The following is a 27,310-nucleotide window of genomic DNA, read 5'->3' on the forward strand; positions in this document are numbered from 1 at the left end:
CACTCGATTCTGCACCACTCACTGAACAAAACCTCCATCCATTTTCTTCGTCTTACCCTCACCACTCCCATGAACCTCTGAACTTCACTTCGCTTCGCTTCGCTTCAACCATGGCCGTTCGAGCAGTCAACACCTGCTCGCTCTTCCGTCCTCCATCTCCTCCTCTCTCCTCCGCCGTCCGCTTCGCCGCCCTCCACTTTTCCTCCCGCCACCTAAATTTCCGGCGTCGCCGCCGTTCCCCCGCGTTCCTCCCTCAGTATCTCTTCTCCTCCGATTATGTCGGCGGTGGCTGTCAAACTCAAAGGCGCTCCGTCCAGAGCCTCTTCGAGAGCGTCATTGAAGAGCTCCAAGCCATGCGCAAACGCCGGAAGAGAGTCTCCGCTGCTTCCAAGTACCTTTTTTTTCCTCCTTAACGCTTATTGCTAGATGCACAATTGGAAATTGTGAAAGCAGCGTGTGGCATGTGATTGCATAGTTGAAGTCCTTGGTTTAATTACAATTATTGAGTGCGAGTTAGTTTCAATGGTGTAGGACAACAATGGTAACATATGCTTCATCGTGTGTTTGGGTTTGGCACGACTTATGTTGGTTAAGAACCCTAGCGGACAACACATGATATTCTACTTGGTGTTTTGTTTTTTTTCTTAAGGGATTTAGTAATTTGTTTATAAATATAATTAAGCAGGTAATATTCTACTTGGGGTTTCAATATTTACAAAATATTGACGCATTGTCTTGATTATTTGTTGGGTAAATCATTTCTGCACTGCCTCAGACACAAAATTCAAAGAGAGAGAAATGAGAGAGCGAGAGAGAGAGTGAATTTTGTGTCTGAGGCAGAAAAAAAAGTTTCTGCCTCAACTGCAGAAATTTCTTTACAATTGGATGTTTTAATGTGATATAAGAGATTCTTTACACTTGGAAAAGGAAAGGAGGAAAGAAAACCCTTTTCATTGTTCTTTGATTTCAAAAACTCATTATCAGTTATATGAAAAATGATAGGAACCTTGGGAGAGCTTCGCCTCAAAAGCTAGCTCACAAGGTTGGAGAGCCCAAAGTCCATATAAACCTCATACCAGAACTTTATATTTCCTATGTGGGGCTCTAAGTCCCATACCCTTGGACCAGAATCGTAACAAAAAATCAGAGGTTCAGAATGAAAAGAAATTGTGGCTGTCATACTTGAACAGATCACCGTTGTTTGTAAATGCTATAAAAACCAAGAATGCAGTTCAAAAATTGAGCATGAGATTGGAGAAGAGAGGTTACGATGGTGGGCTGTGCAATTCTTATGTCAAGGAACCTTAATGTGGGTGTGGATAACATTTTCTAAGAATTTCATGTGCAGTTTTTTAAAGTGGTAAAAGTTGCACTTAATTTTGGTGACATGATCCTTAGGATCCGTAAGGTGAGAAACTAAGGCTGGCAAATAGAATATTCTCTAATGACACACAGTTCAGTTATGTGCCTGCTTTTACTGGAAAAAATGACTCAAACTATGCACAATAACGCAATAACCCTTGTTTAAGTGCCAATAATTATTACAAAAAAAAAAAAAAGTGCCAATAATAACAATATATTGACTATGATTGTTTCTTTTTTTTGAAAAAGAGTTTGTTAACTTTAAATCCAAGTTCCAAAGTTGAACTGATGAGATATATTTTAATGTGATAAGTGATTTGTTTTGAGACACTTAAGTTCTAGGAAAGGCAAGTAAAATAAAATGACTGTTTTATATGATGGTGATGTACAAACTACTAGGTTCAGTATCGTACCTACTTTCATCATTACTCCTTGATGGTCTTTATATGTCTGCCCTTCTGTTTAGATGGCACACTGCTTTCAAACAAATCCTAAGCCTTTTGATGCCTTACAGCATGTGTGTGTTAAAGAAATATTAGTTTGAGAATATGGGGGCATATTAGTTTGCAATTACGGAAATTTCAAGTATTTTGTTGTGTATTAATTTTATACCACAACATATTTTTATCGCATTATCTCCAACTTACTCTCCCCTCATTGAATATGGAGTTTATAGTGTCATGATAGAAATGTAACAAAATTTATAATGACCATGGAGGTGGCTGTGTAAACTGTTTGGTTGAAATAAAGTATGTTGTAGAATCCTCATGCATGAAGGCTAATGGTTGAGATGATATTTCAATTTCCTTAAATATATATTTAGTAGCAAATGCTTTTCTTTTCCTAGTGCAGTTAATTTCTTTAGATCAACAGCCTTTTAGTCCCAACTTTTCAATGAGAAAAACTTATATTTACAAACCGATAATAAGTTTTAGTAAATTGTGAAATATTAACAATAAGTATTTTTTATCACTACAATGATGAGTTTGTGGTTTAAAAAATATAGAAACAAAATGAACAAAAGCCTGTTTTTTGTTTTTGTTTTCAAGGTTCAGAAAATGGTTTTCTGTTTTTCAATTTTTTTAATAAAGTGCAAAAGTTACAGCTGAACAATTTTTGAAAATTTCTGTGTAGATAGGTTTTTGAAGGAAAAAGTCATGAAATCCAAACTTTGAAAATGTTCTCTTTCCTTTTGTTTTTGTTGTTCATATTATAGAAAAAAAATGTTATTGAGATAAAGTTGTTTTCAAATTTATTTATTAGCTGAAAAACTATTTTCAGTCACATTTGAGACAACTGCTATGGATAGGAAGGCTTGTAAATTTTCGTATTAAGCTTGATTTGGTGTTTCCTAGCTTTGCCATTGCTTCAGTTACTATCTTAATTTTAGTTATTGGTTTGACAGCATTGGATTATTGAATGAAGAGCTTCTTGAAGATAGACTTTTGAACCGTTCATTGCAAAAGGGGTTGCTTTTAGAGTTCAAGAAGGACTCTGATAGAATATTGCTAGCAGTTGCTCAGAGACCTGATGGCAAGAAGAATTGGATGGTTTCTGATCAGGTTCTAGTAGATACAACATAATGCGGCATGTTTAATAGGTTGCTAGGTGTTGGAACTTCTTGCGTTTTTTTAAATGCTAAATGTTAATAGATTTTGTGTAGTCTGACTGCTCCTTGGTTTTATTGGGCTGAAGAATGGTGTCCCTTCTTCCATCAAACCACAACAAGTGACATATATCGTTCCTGGTGTTGACAATTTTGACCAAGCAGATATAGCAGATTTTGTTCAGAAAGCTCAGGACAATGTGGTCAGTTTCACAATAGGATGGTAACTGATATGCGAAATTTATTACTTGTTACTTCTGTCAATAATAAAAAACTGGATGATATGATGCAGGACCCATCACTGCTTGAATTTGCTTGGGTTGAGCTCCTTGAAAAGAAGAAGTCTGTGACGGTTGAAGAGTTGGCCGAGGTAATATGATTTCTGTACTGGATGTCAACGTATGCTTTCTATCTCCTTACATGAGCTGCTTGTCTGCAGATAATTTTTGGCAGTGCTGAGCCTCTTGAGAGCTATTCTGCCCATCTCTTGCTATCAAAAGATGAAGTATACTTTACTGTTCTGGAAACTAAAGGATATCGTTCCATTTATGGACCTCGACCAAGTGGGCAGGTAGATGTATTACTTTCAGGTGTAGAGTAGCTTTAAAAATTAATGGATTTTTCATTACACATATAAGTTATGTAGCTATTCTTTGGAGTATTTTCCTTTACATAAAAATGTGCTCCAGGAAGAGCCTTGAATTTTTTTATATATATATTTTTTTGTTTAATTTTTTAAAACCTGTTATGGATTTCTTGTAAATTGGGATCATAAAATAGTACTTTAAAGTCCGTCTTAGCACTGCTTGGTGGTTACTTTGTTATTTGCAAGAAACTGGTCAAGAACAGCAAGAAAATACAGAAAGAATGAATCTTCATTGAATGGACCTCCTCTGGACAGCAAGAATGAGTGTTGCTTGCAGAATGGATGGAAAATAACAATGGGTATCTATCTCTCAACAATCGACACTCCATAAAAAGAATTCTCTGGCCCTCTACTCTCAACTAACTCACTCGCCAAAAGCCTCCCCTTTTATGTTCTTGCTCCTTAACTTCCTTGCTGGATTGTACAATCAGCTACAATTCACAATTCATTTACAAGTCAAGTCAGTTGGAATATTCCTAATAATAATTCTCTCTTAAAATTTCATCTTGTCCTCAAGTGAATGGCCAACACACATTGGAAACAGCCCAAATAATTCTCAGTTTCCCACCGAGGTCCCACTGCTTAGATAGCAAGGATATAATTAATTCTCACTTAAACCAACATTGATATTAACTTCAGCTCTCTTACCAGCTAGCATATCTATTAGAACAGATGGTCTGTAACTGATGTTACGATTGGCTTCCTCAATGGGGTCAGCCCTCTACTTGAATAATTTGCTCTAGAGCCTCTCTGATTGCTCTATGTTATTATTGAGAAATGTAAAACAAAGGGTTTTCTCAATTGATATTTTTGATTTACACTGATAAGGGTATTTATACAAGAGTAAATGAGAAAAAAATGGATAAGAATGACTAAGCAATGAGTTGTCAGCCATATCCTATCTATAGAAGCAAATTCAAAATTCAAATTCCTATTAAAGGAAAAAATCAATCACTAATTAATGGGAAATAAAGCAGAAAGATTCTAATCCTAATTTCCTACACTCCCCCTCAAGTTGGGAGGTAAATGTTGATCATTCCCAACTTGCCAATCAGGTCTTCAAAGGCTGGCCGGTGTAGGCCCTTAGTGAGGATATTTGCAGTATGCTCTTTGGTAGTAATATACATTATACACACACTTTCATCATCTATTTTTTCTTTGAAGTGACGATCAACTTCCACGTGCTTTGTTTGATCATGGTGAACTGGATTTTTAGCGATGTTGACAACTGCCTACTTGTCACAATATAGTTTTATTGATAGGGAATATGACATCTTTAACTCTTCAAAAAGTCTTCTCAGCTAGATTCCCTCACAGACTGCATGGGCTAAAGCTCGAAATTCTGCTTCGGCACTACTTCTTGCGACCACTGTTTGTTTTTTGCTTCTCCAAGTCACCAGATTTTCCCACACATAGGTGCAATAGCCTGAGGTAGATCTCATGTCCACTGATGAACCTGCCCAATCTGCATCAGTGTAGATTTCAATCGTCCTATTATACCCTTTTCTAAAGAATAATCCTTTTCCTGAGTTTTCTTGAGGTATCTAAGCACCCTATAGAATGCACTTAGATGTTTCTCCTTGGGTGAATGCATGAATTAACTAATCATACTCACCACAAAGGCAATGTCAGGCCTAGTGTGAGATAAGTAGATCAACTTCCCCTCCAATCTTTGGTACTGCTCTTTGTCAACTTCTTTTCCATCTTCAATTCCCAATTTAAAATTGGGTTCAATTGGGGTCTCTGCTAGCCTGCACTCAAGCATTCCTGTTTCTTGTAACAGGTCTAGAATATATTTCTTCTGAGTTAAAGAAATCTCTGCCTTACTTCGAGCAACCTCCATGCCCAGGAAATATTTGAGAGATCCAAGATCCTTCAGTTCAAAATAAGCAGCTAAACACTTCTTCAAAGAGCTTATCTCTTGACAATCATTACCTGTGACAATTATGTCATCAACATAAACAATGAGAATAGCAATTTTACCACCATTAGAGTGTTTAAAAAATAAAGTGTGATCAGTCTGAGCTTGGAGGAATCCTCTTCCTTTAACAACTTGAGTAAACTTCTCAAACCACTCTCTAGGGGATTGTTTAAGACCATATAGAGACCTTTTCAACTTGCATACTGAACCGTCTCCCTTTTCAAAACTAGGTTGTGGAACCATATAAACTTCCATGTAGATCACCATTTAAGAAGACATTATTTACATCTAATTGTTGCAACGGCCAATCAAGATTGGCAGCAAGTGATAGAAGAACTCGGATAGTGTTAAGCTTGGTAACAGGGGCAAATTCTCTTGATAGTCTATCCTATGAGTTTGAGTGAATCCCTTAGCAACCAATCTGGCCTTATACTTGTTGATGCTATTATTTGCATTAAACTTTATTATGAATACTCACTTGCAACCTACTGTTTTCTTTCCTCTAGGTAATGCTACGGACTCCCAAGTTCCATTTTTGTTGTGTGCATCCATTTCTTCAACAACTGCATTCCTCCATTTTGGATCATAAAGTGCTTCTTGGATGTTTTTCGGTATTTTTGTACTGTCTAACATAGTGTTGAAAGCACGAAAACCTGGGGACAACTTTTCATATGTGATATAATGAGAAATAGAATGAGTAGTACAAGATCTACTACCTTTTTGGAGAGCAATGGGCACATCTAGGTCGGTTGTATCGGTGTTGTTGGAACTAGGGCTCGAGTCAGAATCTTGGCAGTCTAGAAGTGATTATTGCCTGTTGTAAAACTTTTCCCATTTACCAGGAGGATCTCCATTCTCTGGCACAGTAGCTCCCCCAATCTCCAATGGCAAAGGCAAAACAACAGAATAATTTGGTTTCCAAGACTTATTTTCATCTTCCCCAATAGACTCCCCCTAAAGAGAAGTCAGAGGAAAAAATAATTGTCTCTCATCAAATATGACATCCATAAAAACAAAGACCTTGCGAAGAGAAGGTGAGTAACACTTGTAGCCCTTTTGATTAGGAGGATATCCTATGAAGACACATCTAATGCACTTAGGATCGAGCTTGGACCTTTGATGGGAGGAACATGTACAAAAGCCACACAGCCAAACAACTTGGGATGAAGGGAAGAATGAGTCCGAAAAGAAGGAAAGGTGTGGGTAAGACATGATAAAAGAGACTGAAAACTTAGGATATGAGAAGGCATCCGATTGATGAGGTATGCTGTAGTCAAGAATCAAGACAACTTCCCCCCATAGATATTTATGGACATACATGGTAAACACAAGGGCTTGAGCAACTTCAAGGAGACGTCTATTTTTTCTTTCTTCCACCCCATTTTGTTGAGGTGTGTTAGGACAAGAACTTTGATGAAGAATATCATGCTGGGTGAGATAGTCTCCAAGAACAGAATTAAAATATTCAGTATCATTGTTAGTGTAAAGAACCTTGGGATACACCACCCCAAAAGCTAGCTCAAAGGGTGGGAGTGCCCAAGGCCTTATAAACTTCACATTAGTTGCACATACAACCAATGTGGGACTATATAACTCAACACGCCCCCTCACACGAGAGCCCATTGGGCTTGAAGAATGGACAATGCAACAGGCCCAGCTTACTTGTGCTAAGAAATGCCACAAGAGAAAGTGGGAGGCGACGAGGCTCTGATACCATGTAAAGAACCTTGGGATACACCACCCTAAAAGCTAGTTCAAAGGGTGGGAGTGCCCAAGGCCTTATAAACTCCACATTAGTTGCACATACAACCAATGTGGGACTATATAACTCAACAGTTAGTTTGAAGAATTTGGATAGAGGTATGGAATTGAGTTTGAACTATAGCATGAAAATTTTTAAAAGTGGATGCAACATCAGACTTATCTTTTAGGAGGTATACCTAACATATCCTAGAGTGATCATCTTTGAAAGTTATAAACCAATGAGCACCAGAGATATTTTTTTCACGGTTTAGGCCCCAATATCACTATGAATAAAGGTAAATGGAGAAGAATCATGATGGACACTAGGAGGATAAGAAACACGAGAATGTTTTGCAAGTTGACAAATATTACAAGAAAAAAAACTAAGATTTTTATTGATATATGAGTTTGGGAACAACTTCTAAAAATATAGGAAGGGGTGTCCTAAACCGACGATGCCACAACAAAACATCATTACAATCATCAGACAAATAAACCAAGTGGTTCACAAAGATTTTCTCTTCAGAAGGATCCTTTTCAAAATAGTAGAGCCCTTCTTCCTCTCTAGCAATGCCAATCATCAGCTCCGAGTCTTGTTCCTGAAAAACATTGCTTATTATTATTATTACTACTACTAAACTATAATTTATTATTATTAATAATTTATTGTATTATAAATTACTATTATGTTCCTGGGATATTACAGTTTGTCTAAAAGATGGGTTGGAGGAAGGTTATTAGCATTGTGAAGAGATAGATTTTTCTCTGTTTTTATTTATTTATGTATTTACATATATATATGTAAAGAACCTTGGGATACACCACCCGAAAAGCTAGCTCAAAGGGTGGGAGTGCCCAAGACCTTATAAACTCCACATTAGTTGCACATACAACTAATGTGGGACTATATATCTCAACACGCCCCCTCACACGAGAGCCCATTGGGCTTGAAGAGTGGACAATGCAACAGGCCCAGCCTACCTGTGCTAAGAAACGCCACAAGAGAAAGTGAGGGGCGGCGAGGCTCTGATACCATGTAAAGAACCTTGGGATACACCACCCTAAAAGCTAGCTCAAAGGGTGGGAGTGCCCAAGACCTTATAAACTCCACATTAGTTGCACATACAACCAATGTGAGATTATATATCTCAACACGCCCCCTCACACGAGAGCCCATTGGGCTTGAAGAGTGGACAATGCAACAGGCCCAGCCTACCTGTGCTAAGAAACGCCACAAGAGAAAGTGGGGGGCGGCGAGGCTTTGATACCATGTAAAGAACCTTGGGATACACCACCCGAAAAGCTAGCTCAAAGGGTGGGAGTGCCCAAGACCTTATAAACTCCACATTAGTTGCACATACAACCAATGTGGGACTATATATCTCAACAATATATTATTTATTTTTCCTTAATTTGATCTTGCTTTTATATGATGTTGATGTTCATTATTTTAGAAGAGGGAAAATTGCTTTGGGTAGTGAAGGGGAGCAGAGGTATTTGCTGGTGGAAATTATCTTTTTTGCTTATGCTTTGCTCATTATTTAAAGCACTAATTCATGAACTTGTGAATTGGTTAGCCATAGAAGTGTGATACTCTTTAGTGTATGAGACTGTGTATAGACTTTGGTTTGCTTTACTAATAATTTTGAGATGTCTAAATCGAAATATATATCTTAGAAGATTATTTTTGAGAAGGCAGGTTGAGGAACTTATGCGTAGGAAGCTTGCAAAGGAGGCTGCTGAGAAAGAACTTCAAGAGTTTATTGAATTGTTGGCCTCTGCAAAATCGATGCCCTCACATGATAAACCTCCCAAATCTTCATGGATTAACAAGGAGAAAACTTGGAGCAGAATTGAGTCACTTGAAGCATATGCTATTGATGATTATAGAAATGATGAACAAAGGAAAACAGCTGGACTGGTAACTTTTCCCCTCAAACATAGTTTGTTTTCGTTTAATGTAGCAATATGGTGCTTCTCTTTATGTTTGCACATAAGAAAATAGGGAGGAGAGGAGAATTAATGAATGAGATTCTCAAACTTTTTTTTACTCCTTTATATGTAATTATACTTATGAAGTGGATCAAGTACAAGTGTAGTACAAAGCCTACCGCAGTAATGCCCTGCACTTACTAAAATTACTACTTTTAACAACAAGAAATGCCGATCTTGGTGGATTCAGTTGTTTCCTTTCTTGATATTTTTGTATAAAATCTTAGATTAGTGCATCTATAGTTGATTGCTATTTATGTCATTGAAGTTGACTTTCTTGTTCTACTAAGTTCATCTTCTGTGCCACTAGCAGATACTTAAGGAAATGGGTCTGGCAAAAACAGCATCTTCAGCATTGAATCTCCTGGTAGATATTGGGTATTTTCCTGTACATGTCAATCTTGAATTGTTGAAGTTGGGAATTCCCACTGATCATTCAGAAGAAGTCATATCTGCTGCTCAAAGTCTTCTATTAGACTCATGTGATCCGGATGAGGTGAGTTTCATTTGCCTGATAATATTGCTAAAATGAGATTTATCATGTATGTTCTTATGGCTGGATTCTTTAGAAAGATACGTGCAATTAATATGATGAAAAATTGACATTATTAAATGCCTGTCCAATCCCTTCCTTCAAAACCAAATATTACTCAGTATATAAAGTTGATGCTTACTGACAGAGTTTATTGAGCTTTGATCACGGTGCTTTCATATTTTGCTGAGATAGAAGGGTAACAAGAAAATTTGTTATTAATAGAAATTTTTATAAATACTTTTGTAACAATTAACCATTTACCGCTTATTGTTATTATGCTATTTAAAATTTATAATTTGCATGTATCTAAATATACTTAGTAAAATGTACAAAGTTGGGAAAGGATATTATTTGAAATTTGAAGTTATATATTTAAAACTGCTAATGGTCCATTTTTTGTTCTTTTCTAAAGATAAAAAACACTATTTTAAATGAAAAATATGATTACAAAAATTAATAATAACTGGATTATTTTATTTTATTTTTAAAAAATAAACAGAAAAATGTCACTCCCCATTAAATGCCGACTCGCAAGGGTAGAGGTGAGGGCTATCTTTGTACACAGCCTTACTCTTGCATATTTGTAAAGAGACTATTTTTTGGATTTTAAGTTACAAAAAAACAGCTTGATCAATGCTCCAGGCTTGCCCTTTTAGATGTTAAAAATATATCTTATGAAAAATGCTTGAAAAAAACACTAAATCGTAAAAGATTTTATTTTTTATTTTTTACAACTTATCTGAATGCTCCCTAAATTCGATCAAACAAGGGTGTTGAGATATATAGTCCTACATTGGTTGTATGTACAACTAATGTGGAGTTTATAAGGTCTTGGGCACTCCCATCCTTTGAGCTAGCTTTTGGGGTGGTGTATCCCAAGGTTCTTCACATGGTATCAGAGCCTCGCCGCCCCCCACTTTCTCTTGTGGCGTTTCTTAGCACAGGTAGGCTGGGCCTGTTGCATTGTCCACTCTTCAAGCCTAATGGGCTCTCGTGTGAGGGGGCGTGTTGAGATATATAGTCCCACATTGGTTGTATGTGCAACTAATGTGGAGTTTATAAGGTCTTGGGCACTCCCACCCTTTGAGCTAGTTTTTGGGGTGGTGTATCCCAAGGTTCTTCACAAAGGGCATCACTGCCTAGAAATTTGAGGTGATTAATAGTGTATACCAAACATGGGAATTCTAAATTCTAAATATCTAGATATCTTATCCCTTAATAGTTTACCCCATTTTATGATGTCAATGTACCAAACTCCCAGTAGAAGATTGGATTAACCTGATTCTTCTGCTAAATACATGGACTGTACCGCCTTCACTGTTGTTTTAAAATTGCTGTAAAGACTGGACTCTCAAAGTTTTCCTAATCTTCTTGTTCTCCTTTAATAATTCTGATTATTACTTGGACACTTCTTAATATGTTTGTTGTTAGATAATCATTTTCTGTTTTACTATGTTCAGATTAACAGGAAGAATCTTACTGATTTAAAGGTATATGCCATCGATGTTGATGAGGCTGATGAGGTGAACAACCAATCCTTCTTTTATTGGTTCTGTTGAGATTCTTACAAATGTTGCTCATTTATTTAAGAAAGCCTATTATTTAATTAACTAACCAACTATATGTAGCTTGATGATGCTTTGAGTGCAACAAAATTGCAAGATGGTCGGATTAAAGTTTGGATACATGTTGCTGACCCAACTAGATATGTTCAACCTGGAACTATTGTGGACAGGTATCTGATTGAGATTCAGAGAGACATATTATTGATTATTTAGTGTTATGTTGTCTCCTCAATGTGCTCCATGGCATGCAGGGAGGCTATGAGAAGAGGAACTTCTGTTTTCTTGCCCACTGCTACATATTCTATGTTTCCAGAAAACCTTGCCATGGGCGGCATGAGTTTGAGACAAGGAGATATTTGTAATGCTATTACTGTATCAGTTGTGCTGCATAATGATGGCAGGTAAATTTAAATTATCTATTGCATGTTGTGGCAAAATCTACCTAATAATGACACACTAGTAGTAGAACCAAAGATTGCAGGAAGTGAGATAAACTGTTAGCAGCTGTCCTGAAGGGTGAATTGGGGCTCGGAGTTCTAATATAGCCTAGAAATATTGTCTGCTATTTGTGTTTGATGTCTTGTCTTATGTTTGACTATTCGATGCATTTGAGTTTGATGGGAAACGAATGTTGGAGTAATTAGGAGACTTGGTGTTTCTTAATATAAAATTTGTTTTTCATATATATTTGTTTATTAATGCTAGTTCAGGCTATATTAAATAATATCTGCATAAAACTTGAATATTGGCCTGAGCAATGCGCAATGGCTCATTGAGCCCTATATACAACAGCGCACAATAAATAACTGTTGTACTAAAAGACATGAATTTTTTAGTCCAAAATGTGGTCAAACTCCCATTTGTGTTTCATGACTTACGTATCAAGGTTGCAGTATTGCCTATATTGTACGGTAGCATTCTTATTGAAAGTGTACTTGGATTTCTAACTTTGGACCTAATGTTCAGAAATATGAGATATCTAGCTGTTATTAGGCAAATGTCAAGAAAAATCATACTATAATCTTATGCTTCAATTATAAAATCCTTTATCTTGTTTAAATACTGGATTGGTTTGTGGTGACAATTAACTGATACAGGAAATCTTTAAAAACCTAAAATAAAGTATGCAGGGAAATCAGAGGGAACAGTAAACCTTTATTTTTAGTAGTTTGGATGATTAAGGGTGTTGTTGAAGTAAGATAGGGTAGGGGATTGTTTGAACACCAATGGATGACTAACGATACCTTTTTGTTTATTTCCTTTTCTTTGTTTAATTTATGTGCATTGCTATGGTGAACTCGTAACAACTTAAGCTTTTAGGAGAATTGGTGGTATGCATAGAGACCCTGTATCAAAGTTGGGATGTTTTTAAATATTTAATGATTTTCATGTTTTATGACTTTATGCTCATGTCCTGGATCACTAACTTCCTTTTATGTAGAACCATGTCAATATATAGGTATAAAATTTCTGCTTTTTATTGTTGTGATCATAGGGATTAAAGAGATGGTTTGAGCTAATGTTTTATCTTCTATTGTTTTTCCTTATATTTGCCCCAAGGAAGATTCCTTATCCTCCACCCGTGCATTTTTCTCTGGTCAATCAATTCTTTTATATTTGAGCTTTTAGATGAGATGGTTGTTTAATATGGTATCAGAGCCTCCGTAATCAAATGGTTACAATTCGATCTCAACACCCCCTTTGTGTTCATAAATAATTATTGAGTTTCTTAGTACGGGTAGGTGGGACCTGTGTATTATCCATCCTTCAAGACCAATGGTATCTTATGTGAAGGGGCATATTAGAGAAATATAACACAAAACCATTAAGGTGACCTTCACCAAACAGTTAAATTTTTGGGTTGAAATGATTCTTTAACAAATTCTTTTGTTCAAAGCAGTACTAATAGTAGTAGTAGTAGCAATAATGATAATAACTATGATGATGACTTTTGAAGGCCTTTTGTTATTGATGTCCTATGTGGGTGTAACAGCATTGCAGAATGTTCAGTATGTAATTCAGTGATTAAACCAACATACATGCTGACATATGAGAGCGCATCTGAGCTACTCCATTTGAACCTTGAGGAGGAGGGTGAACTCAGAATTTTGTCTGAGGCTGCAAACCTTCGTCTGAATTGGCGCCGGCAGCAGGTAGGTTTTAGTTTCTTCTTTTGACTCTTGGGCTTATAAAGTTGTGTTTCCACGTATTTAGGATTTTCTTTAAAAGGAGTTGAGTCTTAGCTTAGGTCTGTAATGTGCTAAAGTTTGGAAATTTGTTGTTAAAATAGTATCTACATGAAAAATCACTTGTTAATCTTAATTGATGAAGATCTTCTACTTAACATCCTCACTTGATTCATGATTCAATGATTCATGGCTTTGCAGGTTTCAGAACTGCCTAAATAAAGCATCACCTGTCATCTGTTAAATTATTCAACAATACTCGGTCCTGTTTGTTTTATGTCAAAATCGCATTAAATTGGTCTGCACGGAACATGGTTGTTTGGTTTCTCAATATCAATTTTGCACCGTGTATAATTGACATTGACAAAAGTGAAATTTTTTAACTTTTCCATAGAGTAGAATTAATTTTAGGTTTTGGACCCATAAAATTTTTAAAAGCATACCTATACATATACTTCAAAAGTGATCCTACTTTACCATCCAAACAAAATTAATTCTTCTAAACTCACTTAAAAATATCACTCTCAAACATAAATCAATTTTTTGAAAATCAATTCTTTCAGCATCTATTTTTTCAAAATCAATTCCACCAGAATCTTAACCAAACATACCCATAGTTTGTCCACGAGCGTCGGTTCATCCCATTGATTTTAAAATTTCACTACCCTCTAATAAGTGGTGAAAAATTGCTTTAGTAGTTCATATTTTATATATATTGTTATTTGGCAAGGCAACCACAAATGTTGTAAAATGATAGCAGGCTTGAATAAATGTCATTTTTTACTTTTTTGTTTGTCTGACAAATGCTGAAAGTATCTTTAAAAATAAAAAACTGTACCCAAAATGTGGAGTTAGAAATATTCTTAGAAATTATGGGACTGACTATTGAATAATAGGCTTAGCTGAATGCTCCAGTTATGGGACTGACATTGAATAATAGGCTTAGCTGAATGCTCCAGTGGATGATCTGGGCTTAGTAATTGAAACACTCGCTTGTGGATCCATTTAGGCATGCAGAATTAGCTGTTTATATAGAAGATTTTTTAAATAGTTAAAGCTATTAAGAATTATTAGCCTCTGATACATTAATATAACCTTTCTCTACCTTTGTTCAGGGTGCAGTTGAGACAACAACATTAGAAACTCGCATTAAAGTGTCTAATCCAGAGGATCCAGAACCAGCAATAAACCTTTATGTGGAAAATCAGGCTGACCCTGCAATGCGACTAGTCACTGAGATGATGATACTCTGTGGCGAAGCTATGGCCACATTTGGATCTCGGAATGAGATTCCTTTACCCTACAGGGGACAGCCTCAATCAGATATTAATATTTCTGAATTTGTCCATCTTCCAGAAGGGCCTGTTAGGAGCTTTGCCCTAGTCAAAGTAATGCGTGCAGCTGAAATTGATTTCAGGAAGCCAGCACGCCATGGGGTTTTGGGAATTCCTGGTTATGTTCAATTTACATCTCCCATCCGTAGATATTTGGATCTTCTTGCTCATTATCAGGTAAGTTGCGTTTAATTTTATAATAGAGTACATGACTTATATGTACAATAATAGAGTACATGCATTTGGGCCTATTTACATGATGTGGGACTAATAACCGAAACATATATATATTATACTATTCTAACAATTTAGCTAGTTTCCAACAAAAAGAAACGAAAACATACTTGTTGCCTTCACAAGAGACAGGATACAAAATGTGCCATTTTGGTGTGCTTGAAATTTTCACCTGCGCTGGAAGGAATATAACTGTACAAAAGATTGTTACTTTGTTTTATTGAACTTGAATGTAAAATAATATGATGTGTATTAAGCTAATACAAAGAGTTACAATATATAGAGACCCTAATGGGCTTAAGTGAGAAGCCCAGACCTAATACAAAACTAAATAGGAAAAGAATATTTACAGTTAGGAAGGTAATCTATACAAATTTATATATCTAATATTTCCTATTCTAACACTCCCCCTCAAGCTAGTGCGTATATATTGTGAGCACCAAGCTTGTTACAAATGTATTAAACCTGAGGACCTCTAAGAGCTTTAGTGAAGACATTTGCTAGTTGATCATTAGAGTTGACAAAAGCTGTTTTGATTTCTCCTGACTGAATCCTTTCACGAATGAAGTGACAATCAATCTCTATATGTTTGGTTCTTTCATGAAATACAGGATTGGAGGATATATGTAGTGCAGCTTGATTATCACAAATGAGTGTCATAGGTTGTTTCTGTTCACAAAGATGAAGCTCCTGAATCAACTGCTTTAACCAGATTAACTCATAGGTAGAAATTGCCATTGCAGGATACTCAGCTTCTGCATTAGAGCGAGCAACAACAGGTTGTTTCTTACTCTTCCAAGAATTAAGTTTTCTCCAAAGAAGACACAATAGCCGGAAGTAGAGCGCCTGTCTAAGGGTGATCCTTCCTAATCAGCATCTGAATAACCACAAATTTCTGTATATCCTTGATCCAAATACAATAAACCTTTTCCTGGTGCTCCTTTGATGTATCGGAGGATCCGCACAACAGCATCCCAATGAGAATCACAAGGGGAATCAAGGAACTGACTAGCCGTACTAATAGCGAAAGAAATGTCTGGCCTAGTCACAGTAAGATAATTGAGCTTCCCAATTAGCCTCCGATAACGACTAGGATCAGATAATGGCTCCCCCTGTCCAGGCAATAACTTGACATTGGGATCCATGGGTGTATCAACTGGTTTACACCCCAACATACCGGTCTCTTCTAGGATATCCAAGACATACTTCCTTTGACAGATAGAAATGCTTTGTCTAGATTGTGCCACCTCAATTCCCAAGAAGTAACGCAACTTTCCAAGGTCCTTTGTTTGAAATTGACTGAATAAATACTGTTTTAACTGACGAATTCCAGCTTGATCACTTCCGGTGAGAATGATGTCATCAACATAGACTAACAAATAGATGCACTTATCAGGAGATGTGATCCTATAAAATACAAAATGATCAACTTTACTGCGGATTAAGCCAAAAGCCTGAACAACAGAACTGAAGCGACTGAACAATGCTCGAGGAGACTGCTTGAGACCATATAAGGATTTACGAAGTCAGCACACCTTCCCAGACTCCCCCTGAGCAACAAAGCCAGGTGATTGCTCCATGTAAACTTCTTGTAAATTACCATGAAGAAAAGCGTTTTTGATGTTAAGTTGAAGGAGTGGCCAGTGACGAACAACAACAAGAACAAGAAATAGGCGAATGGACGCCATCTTAGCGACCGGAGAGAATGTGTCACTATAATCAAGGCCAAAGATTTGAGTAAAACCTTTTGCGACTAAGCGTGCCTTGAGACGATCAACATAGCCATCAGGTCCAAGTTTCACAGTAAAAACCTAGCGACAACCAACTATAGACTTCTCTGAAGGAGCAGAAACAAGGTCCGTCCCAAGTGCCATTGGAATGAAGTGCAGTCATCTCATCAAGCATCGCTTGGCGCCACCCTGGATGGGAAAGTGCTTCACCTGTGGCCTTAGGAATAGAAACAAAAGAAAGACTAGAAACAAAGGTGAAATGAGGAGAAGAAAGACGGTCATAGCCCAAAAAGGTATAAAGAGGATCAGGGTTACGAGTAGTACGTGTACCTTTTCTTTGAGCAATGGGAAGAACCTCTGGTGAAGGAGCCGGAGGGGAAGAATCAACAGCAATGGGCAATGAGTCAGCCAGAGTCAAGTCGACAGGAGGCACATTTTTACGACGCTGATAAATGAGAAGTGGACGGTCCTCAGGTATGGAAGCAATAGGTTGCTCATCTGGAATAGAAGTACCTGCAGCTGGCAAAGACAAGTCAAGCAAAGGAACAGGAAGAACATGATCAACCTGTGACAATTGAGATGGGATAGAATTAAAGGGTTGTTGATCAAGAAAAATGACATCAGCGGAAACAAAGTGACGCTTAAGATCAGGAGAATAACAACGATAACCCTTTTGAAGACGAGAATAACCAAGAAAAATACACTTAAAGGCTTTGGATGTTAACTTGTCCTTACCAGGAGTGAGATCATGAACAAAATAGGTACAACCAAAGACATGTGGGGATAGAGGATAGAGAGGAACATCTGAAAGCAACAAGTTATAAGGAATGTCATTATTAAGCACAAATGAAGGCATTCGGTTATGAGAAAACAAGAGGCAAGGACTGCATCGGCCCAGAAGTGAAGAGGAACATGCATGTGAATAAGAAGAGTCCGTGCAGTCTCAATGAGATGTCTATTTTTACGTTCAGCTACTCCATTTTGTTGTGGAGTGGGAGGACAAGTAGTTTGGTGTAAAGTACCCTGTGTGGCTAGGAAATTAGAAAAGCCAACAGAAACATATTCCTTAGCATTATCACTACGTAAAATATGAATAGAAGCACCAAATTGAGTATGAATTTCAGCAGAAATTTTTTGATAAATAGAAAATAACTCAGAATGGTTTTTCATTAAATAAATTCAAGTACAACGTGAAAAATCATCAATAAAGGTAACAAAATACCGAAAACCTAAAACAGACATACTACGACTAGGACCCCAAATATCTGAATGAATAATTGAAAAAGGAGAATTAGCTCGTTTATTGACTCGATTGGCAAAGGAGGAACGTATGTGCTTCCTTTGCTGACATGACTGACAATCTAAAGTCTAAAGACCTGATAAAAGAGGAACTATCTTCTGCAATTTTGAAAGACTAGGATGCTCGAGGCGACTGTGGATGAGTTGTGGAGATTCTGTGAGAGAACAAGCAACTGAAGGACTCGGCACAACCAGGTAGAACAGACCCCGTGACTCACGGCCCACTCCAATCATCTTCTCCGTACCCGGATCCTGCACAGAAACAGAATGGTTTGAGAAGGGGACCATATAGTTAAGATAGTTGATCAATTTACTAACAGAGATTAAATTATAAGGGATGTCAGGAATGTAATAGACAGATGTCAAGGTCAATGAGGAGGTTGGACAGATTTGTCCAATCCCATGAACAGGGGCTTTAGTGCCAACAGTAAGAGTAAAAGAGGGTAAATTATCAGAATGTGTAAGGGATGAAAAGAGTTACTTATTACCACAAAGGTAATCAGTAGCACCTGAGTCAAATATCCAAGGACCAAGTGATGCAGAATGAGAAACACAAGCATCGGTGTTGAGAAATATGTAAAGAACCAATTCAACCTAAAAGCTTAAGCTTTTGGGTGAGGTTACATTAATGATTTTATATATCTCAACAAACGGGATTACCAGTTTCTGAAGCAGAGGGCTGAGACTGAGGAGAAGCCTTCATGAGAAGGGTCTGGAGTGCTGCATAGTCTTCAGAGGAGAGAGAGAGACTATACCAGTTGAAGCAGTATCCGATTGAGCTATATTAACAGCATAAGAGGGTCGCAGGTGAGGATACTTTGTGTAGCAACGTTCCTCATAATGACCGAGTTGCTGACACTAATGACAACGAGGTCACTGACCATTTCCTCCTGGGCCATGTCCTCCCTCGCCTCTACCACGTCCACGACCACCTCCAATGTTCCCGCGAAAGTCAGTACGCGAAACTAGAGCAGTGGAATCAACAACAGTAGATGATGCAGGAGCAGATTTCTTATTAAGATTCAGAAGACGCTGATACATCATTGATAGATTAGGATCCCCACTGGTCAAGATAGTATCCCGGACATTATCATATTCTTCGGGAAGACCAGAAAGTGTGGCAACCATAAAGAGACGTTCCACCTGTTTCCGATATGCAGAAGCATCATTAAGGTAAGGCAACATATCCAAATATGCCTGCATCAGAGATCGACTTTTGCCAACATATATCTCCATCTGAGTGTCAGATGATTTGCGTAGATCCATAAATTGAGACACGATAGAATAGAGCTGCTGAACATCATTAGTGTAGAGGTGTTTTGCTTCCTCCCACACTTCATTGCATGTTTGAAAAGAATAGAAAATATCCAAGACGACTGGATCAATAGACTTCCAAAGGATACTCAGAAGCTGGTTGTCAATCTTTTCCCAATCAGATTTTTCTTCCTTAGGAATATCAGTAGATTTAGTTGTGAGATGGTTCTCATGTCCCTGTCCAAAGAACCAAACTCGAACAGAGGTGGCCCAATTCTTGTAATTAACAGAACCCTTCAGCTTTGAAGAGGTAATGGGCCCAACATTGGTGGAGATGATATTAGGGGAACTTTTAGCAGGACGAGAGAGAGAACTGATCTCCGAATCAGCAGGAGAAGATGCTGCCATTATAATAAATCACAAGGTTATACAACCAAGTGAATCGAAACTAACCTGATTGAAATTCAAGAAGAGGTACGCACAAAAAGTGAGACCCAGAAAGAACCAACCACAGATCTGGAAAGAGGAGGATGAGGCGAGCTTCTCTGTCCAAGAACGACCGGAAAAAGCTGTCGTAACAGTGTACACGCGCCGGTTGAAGGTGGCGCGTGAGCACCATGCGCAGAGGAGACGAGTGGCGCGTGGAGGCGCATGACTGACGCGACGGTGGTCGGACCTCAACAGAACTGGTCGCCGGGAGGAGAGGGTCTTGATCTCAGGTTGTCTGGGTTGAAAACTCGCTGGAAAACTTCTCCGGCGGCCGGAACAGTGACGGACGGTGGTTCCGGTGGCAGTCGGAGGTGCTGACGCGTTTGGAATTTACTCAGAAGGGGCTTACAGCCCTAAATGGCTTGTCGGAAGGACGCACGGCAAAGAAAAGAGGACTCCTAAGCAGTGGGCTTAGGTTTTAAAGCGAAAACGAAGTTTTTAAGCGAAAGCGAGGATTCCCAGAACAAAAGAGCTCTGATACCAACTTGAATGTAAAATAATATGCTGTGTATTAAGCTAATACAAAGAGTTGCAATATATAGAGATCCTAATGGGCTTAAGTGAGAAGCCCAGACCTAATACAAAACTAAATAGGAAAAGAATATTTACAGATAGGAAGGTAATCTATACAAATCTATATATTTAATATTTCCTATTCTAACAATTGATAAATAAAATTCTCTTAAGGGATGTAATTAGGTGATGATTACATTTATAGCCTTTTTTGGTTTAATAAGATGGTAAAAAAATACAAAGAAGCTAAATTTTTTGTTAGCGTGTAGTTGTTCTTCTAAGGTGTGTTTGGTTGGAATTAGTTGTGCACATCTTTAAGGATGGCTATTTACCTGTAGATGTTTTTTGGGATAATGTTTATATTAAAACTTATAAATAACTATTTCAACTCAAAATTTTAAGTTGTTATGTGAATGTCACATTAATGGTTTTATATTTTATTTTTCTAACACACCCCTTGCATAAGAGCCCATTAGGCTTGAAAGGTGGGCAATGCATAGGCCCCATTTACGTATGCTAAAAAATTCTATAATATTTAGTTATTTATTAATAGAATAGGGACGGTGAAGATCGATCTCACTATCACTTGGTCACGTAGGCTTTAATACTATGTAAATAATCATTTCAACCCAAAAGTTTAAGTTGTTAAGTAAAGGTTACATTAATAGTCTTATAATATATTTCTTTAACAAGATTTCTCTATGGTGCTTTGTTGCTGGCTGTTTCAAGGGTATATAAGAAAACGTTACAACTATGGATGTGAAGGGAAATTACAGAAAGACAATTACAACTAATGGCTACAGTTTGCATAAAAAGAACAACTATGAATGACAAAGGTGCAGCACATTCCCAAGTCCAGTCCCAAATCCAGTCTTCCCCATCCTCATGCCTTCCCCTGCCTTTTATTCCTTCTAACTACCTTAGCCACCTCAGCAACCAACTTTCTTCTCTCTTCTAACAAACTCACTCCTCTGGAATATTCTAAATAGCTGAGTCATCATTCTACCATAAACTTCTATAATGATGCCTAGTGTACACTTTAATAGGAGTCCTATCAATACTCCTCCCTTTTAAGCACCTTGTCCTCAAGGTGCAGTTCAGTCACGAAGACCCTCCTCCTAGATCCCATTGGGTGAATTGTAAGGGCCAACTTATGCATGAAGCATAGTAACATCCACCAGGATCCCATTGCCCTTTCTCGATCCCAACCTTAAGCTTTGGTGTGGCAACCAGTTTCTCACTTTCAGCACCAACAAATCTTATCCTCTTCCTAACATGTGTCACTACAGCATCTTCAACAGCAAGGGTAACCTCCAAAAATAGCTGAATATCATGCTGGGAAGCTAACTGTGCATACCAACAACAATTATCTTTCAAGTTCTCTAATTCAGGAAAACTATGTTTGACCTTAAGGCTGTATTTTCCGGGAATAGTGACATATGTATCCTTGCAGGTTACAACACTCTGGATATTGAACAAAACCAGAGAAAAATCAACATTAAAGACTGGGCTTCTGACCATAATAGCGATATCAGATGGAGCAAACATAATTGTTTGATAATTTCCAGCAGAATTTTTGGGTAATTTCTTTCCCTTCATGGACTCAGCGACACATGGAGTGTAATTAGATGCCGAGTTTGTGGTGCCATAACCAAACTGACCCTCTCTATTGCAACCCCAAGCAAAAACTCTACCCAAATCAGAAAATACAGAAGTGTATACAAGTTGTCCCTCTCCATTGGATCCCCATGTGAAAATTTCACCATCTTTGATAGTAATAACTGTATAATGTTTAGTTGCAGCAATTGTTTTTACTCTACGGGAACCCAAACCAGTAGTCACCAGGCGAGGAGTGATAATGATATAAAACAGAGGGTTTGCGAGATTGCATACCTGGGTTGGAAAGTCAGCGAAGAATACCCCAGACTCATTGACGGAGGTAGGAGTTACTAAGATCAGCCACTGTGTGTAGATTAACTGTTGACGAGCCTTGGGATTTTTTGGTTCCCCTGGTCCAGATGGAAATTTTGCCTTGCAAGCCTCATACGACCAAAGAATAGAGTCTAAATTATCTCTTCTTTCAGGCTGGGTTGGGACTAACTTAATAATTTGAGCTTGGGCCCATTTAACAACAATTTGCAGCCAACTCCATAGTGTAGCACCTGAACTTATCAGCTTGTTAGCCCATTTACTACATAAAATAGAAATAGAAGTACTATTGTTATTGGCATGGGTCAGCTGTAAATTACCATTAGTTTGGGCTGGATTTGCAATTTGTCCCATTTTCAAATTTGACCTAGCTTGTTCCCGTTCTGCTCCCTGCGTATGCACCCTCTTCTGCTCATAGCAGTGCTGCAACAACTCGCTCTCTCTCTCTCTCACAATGGTGCTTGTCTGGTGGCTTTGGCAAAATGGGTGGGTCAACTACCACCGTAGGTGGTGGTGCCAATGTTGGCACCCACACTCTCTTAACCCACTCATCGTCGTCTCCTTGTCGGGAAGAGGAGCTTCTTTCATCTTCCTTCTTGTCACCTTCACTTGAAACTATACCAATCTTTTTTTTTTTTTTTTTTTCGATCTCTCCTTCCATTCACAATTGCTTTTTCCTTTGTTTTCATAACCAATTTTGGCTTGGCTGGAATCCATCAACACCTTGTTCGTGGTTTGAACCATTGCTTGAATGCTCTCCTAAATTTCCTCTTCCTGTTCATCACCACTTTTTATCAGGACACAGTTTATTTCATCTAGTTCTCCTCCATTCTTTTCTCCTTGCTTGGTCTCGGTCTCCTCCCTAACAGATTTTTGTTGCAGCTCAGATTCTAGCCTTTGAGGTCATCATCTACCAAGCAAACCTCCGGTTGAAATTCCTTGAAGAAAGCTTTTAAAAATGTCCACAAACTAACTTTTGGATTATACCAGATTCGAGCTTGATCGGTCAATGCCTTCCCTAGCTTCCGATGGCTTTTCAGTATCTGAAATTCCCTTTGCCTCAAAGTACTGCTCAACTTGAAGCAACCATTCCCAAGCTTTTTTGTCCCCAGAAAATATAGGAATCTTCATTTTATAAAATTGATTTCTCATTTTTATTTTATTTTTTCTGATTGGTGTGGTTCAAAGCCCCCTGGATCGGAGAGCTCTGATACCAATTGATAGTATTGGATAAGATAATAACCGAAAAAGAAAGAAACAACGGATTTTGGCCCAGATAAATCTGGATTTTCTGTATTGAAATAAGAAAACGTTACCACTATGGATGTGAAGAAGGGAAATTACAGAAAGACAATTATAACTATTAGCTACAGTTTGCTGAAAAAGAAGAACTATAAATGACAAAGGTGCAGCACATTCGAGAGGTGCAACTCTCTCCCAAATCCAGTCTTCCCCTTCCCCTGCCTTTTATTCCTTCTAACTACCTTAGCCACCTCATCAACCAACTTCCTTCTCTCTTTTAACAAACTCACTCCTCTGAAATATTCTAAATTGCTGAGTCATCATTTTGCCATAATCTTCTATAATGCTGCCTAGTGTACACTTTAATAGGAGTCCTATCAGGTTTATTCATGCAAAGAATACAACCTAGAAAACTTTATTTTATAGCTCCAAGGATTTATGTTTTAGTCTTTATATTTGTCATCGTATGTTGCAATATGATTGGATTCGCAACATGTTACTGTAGTAGCATTTTTATTTGTGGGCTTTGCTTTCTAACTGCCGTTAAGTGCTTCTGTTATTACTACAAATTGGTATTTTCTTTTAAGGTTTTTCCGTCTGTGTTTTGGTTATGTTTGGAATGTTTGTTTTCCTTAGGTAAAGGCATTTCTTAGAGGTGAGCCTCCACCCTTTTCAGCTGGTAAGCTTGAAGGCATAGCAGCACTTGTAAATGATAAATTTAGAGCAGTGAGGAAGCTCTGCAACAGTAGTCTTCGATACTGGATATTAGAATATTTAAGAAGACAACCAAAAGAGAAAAGATATCGTGCATTGGTCCTTAAATTTTTTAAAGATCGACTTGCAGCTCTATTGTTGATTGAGGTATGCAGCTAATGGTTCCTATTATATAATCTGTTTGGCAGTCCATGCACTTTTTTTTTTGGCAGCGTGTAAAACATCTAGAAGGGGTAGCTGCCTTATAATAGCTGCATCAGTGATTAGTTAGGGATGATGAGTTTACTTTTTGAGATCAATGTTGAAACATAATTTCCATAATCTTGGAGGAATCATGTATTAATGTCCTTCCTCATCTCCTCCGTATATGCTGGAGATGCAAACATAATGATTATATTAAGGCCACTTCAGTGATGGATGCTTGTATCAGTGTGTAAAGAACCTTGGGATACACCACCCCAAAAGCTAGCTCAAAGGGTGGGAGTGTTCAAGGCCTTATAAACTCCACATTAGTTGCACATACAACCAATGTGGGACTATATATCTCAACACGCCCCCTCACACGAGAGCCTATTGGGCTTGAAAAGTGGACAATGTAACTGGCTCAGCCTACCTGTGCTAAGAAATGCCACAAGAGAAAGTGGGGGGCGGCGAGGCTCTGATACCATGTAAAGAACCTTGGGATACACCACCCCAAAAGCTAGCTCAAAGGGTGGGAGTGCCCGAGGCCTTATAAACTCCACATTAGTTGCACATACAACCAATGTGGAACTATTCATTCAGTGAAAAACTCTATTAAATTTAGCTATTTCTCAGAATCATTACTTAGGTCACTGCACAATTTTCACAAGCTCGTTTCATTTGGGAGGTAGTTGAATTTTCTATACCTTGGTTAAAAAATTTGTCAATCTTTCCAAAGCAGAATCATTACTTAGTTGAAAATTTGTTCTTAAAACTGATAGATGAGACCGACACTATAAAAACAGATATTAAAATTGATATTATAATTTTTTTAATCTTTCTTATCACTTTCTTGTTATGTATGGTTTGTTTAGATAACCTCATATGTATTGCTTTTACCAGAGTGTTTTTACACTAAGTTTAATGTGGTGAAAAGATGCGAATTTTCTTTTTTACTGTTTTGAATCCAGAACGTGATTCTTTTTCGCAGGTTGGCTTTCAAGCTTCTGCTTTGGTCTCTGTTGGAACTCAGATAGGGGATGAAATAATAGTTAAGGTGGAAGAAGCACATCCACGCGATGATATTCTTTTTCTGAAGGAGGTTGTAGAAGGGTGATGTAAAGAATTACGTTTTTGAAAAGACCTTTTCAATTTTCAATGATTTATTCAAAAAGGTAAACAGCTCTATATGCGTTCCTAGCAGTTATATATTTCTGTCAACCAATACCTGAACCACACTCTTCGGATGTGGGAGGATAGGCTTATTAACTCTCACTTAGCTTGGCTGGTAGGATGCAGCGTCATCGTCTTTGCATGGAAGAGAGATTACACGCTTTACTGGCAGAATTTAAATCTTTGGAACTTTGTCAAGCTGTTCACATTTCGAAGAGTCATTTCTGGCAGAGAAGTTGAGGAAAGCTATAGCCAGCATATCCAGGCTTCAACACGCTGCTAGCTAAACAGTCCTTCTAACTACCTCCATTTTCTCCACCCATGCTGTAACATAAAGTTAGCAGGTTTTCTTCCTCTTCGCAAGTAGCTTAGCCCATTCTGTTGATTTGGTAAGATGTCTTTGACATGAGCCGGTAGTTGTAATATATCCCCAGAAGCAGCTTCTTTTTTTGTTTTGCTAAAAATTCATGGTTATGAGGTTTTTTTCTTAGGTAGTTTACTTTTGCCAGGTATATGCATGGCTTTACAACCTTATATAGATATCTGATGAGTTTTCATTGTTGTAACCTGGCACACCTTGTGCTATAAGATCTAAGGATCTAGACGTGCAATACAAGGGGGTCATATGGAAGAGACTTTTTAATATACGTTGTGTTACACCCAATTGCTCATATACCACTTAATTGATCATAAAGGGGTTGCGAAATGTTTGAATGGGGAACGACTACAAGTTATGTTGCAATGCCAAATCAATGGTTAACATTTTAGTATATTACTATTTAAAGCTTTTGCATTGCCAGATGTTAAGAACATATTCGGAGGCAATTTTTCCTACTTTACTCGATTCCTTAGATGTAGTCAACATTGGTGAAGTTTGTAATCTCCCATTGTAAACGTGTCTTGATGGTGATGGCATAGGTAATTCTGCCAGCTGTGGAACAAGGGAAAGTGAGGAAAAAGGCACTAAAATAAAATAATATGGTGTTCGTTTAAGTTTGTACTCGTTCCTTTGACGGTAAGCACATTCAGGTATTCTGAATTTTGGGAATTCCTGGTGCTCTTGCCTTGCATTTTAGCCTGCAAGGTTCTGTACCTGATTGGAAAATCCAGCACACCTAGGTGTTCATTTAGTAATAACTTAATCATTTCAAGGAATGTAGTTTTATGGGTTGGCCTCAGTTCTGAAAAAGCTAACAAGTACAGGCTGTAATATTTGTTTTTCTTGTTGTTAGGTAATGTTAAGCGCGGGGCTATATTTGGATACTCTTTTTAAAGAAGAATCACAGACTGAATAATTAAAGTTACGTATTGTAGTAGTAGATGTTATAGACTAAGTAACAAAAGTCCGTAATTATATAGTTTTTATTATTAAATTTATAATTTTTATAAGTCTAGAATTCTATTGTTCTTTTAATATTTAATATTAAGTCTATAATTTATGTATTTTTTTAAAGGAAGAAGTACCGAAGCAAATTTGTCAGCAAATAAGGGACAGAAAAGTCAGATAGCGACTCGCATAGATTATTTACATCTCCTAATTTTTAGGAACTTAGAATATATTCTAAGTATTATTTTGAACATATTTTTGACCGTTCATGTTTAATTTAAGGGTTATGTTTATCTCATTTTACATGAGATAAACATCTCTCCTATACACACAAAA

At 37.6% G+C, this 27,310-nt stretch overlaps 1 protein-coding gene across 5 annotated transcripts; it reads left to right on the plus strand.

The window, feature by feature from the left end:
- On the plus strand, positions 1-26,336 carry LOC133314355 (ribonuclease II, chloroplastic/mitochondrial). 5 transcript variants are annotated; one of them, XM_061515840.1, is made up of 15 exons: positions 1-391; positions 2,753-2,924; positions 3,058-3,171; positions 3,261-3,338; positions 3,408-3,539; positions 8,978-9,199; positions 9,584-9,766; positions 11,266-11,328; positions 11,434-11,540; positions 11,622-11,771; positions 13,364-13,523; positions 14,672-15,067; positions 24,217-24,441; positions 25,466-25,649; positions 25,755-26,336. In XM_061515840.1, the coding sequence occupies exons 1-14, from the start codon at positions 111-113 to the stop codon at positions 25,589-25,591; spliced, it is 2,409 nt and encodes an 802-aa protein (XP_061371824.1). In that variant the 5' UTR covers positions 1-110; the 3' UTR covers positions 25,592-25,649; positions 25,755-26,336. The 5 variants fall into 5 exon arrangements, with proteins under 5 accessions (XP_061371824.1, XP_061371821.1, XP_061371829.1 ...); XM_061515837.1 differs by having other exon boundaries at positions 25,767-26,336; XM_061515845.1 differs by having other exon boundaries at positions 25,774-26,336.
- Positions 26,337-27,310: the final 974 nt, after the last annotated feature.

The sequence above is a fragment of the Gastrolobium bilobum genome, unplaced genomic scaffold, assembly GCF_033153095.1.
Source record: "Gastrolobium bilobum isolate Gb01-03AN ecotype WA unplaced genomic scaffold, APGP_CSIRO_Gbil_v1 utg80331, whole genome shotgun sequence".
NCBI lineage: Eukaryota > Viridiplantae > Streptophyta > Magnoliopsida > Fabales > Fabaceae > Gastrolobium > Gastrolobium bilobum.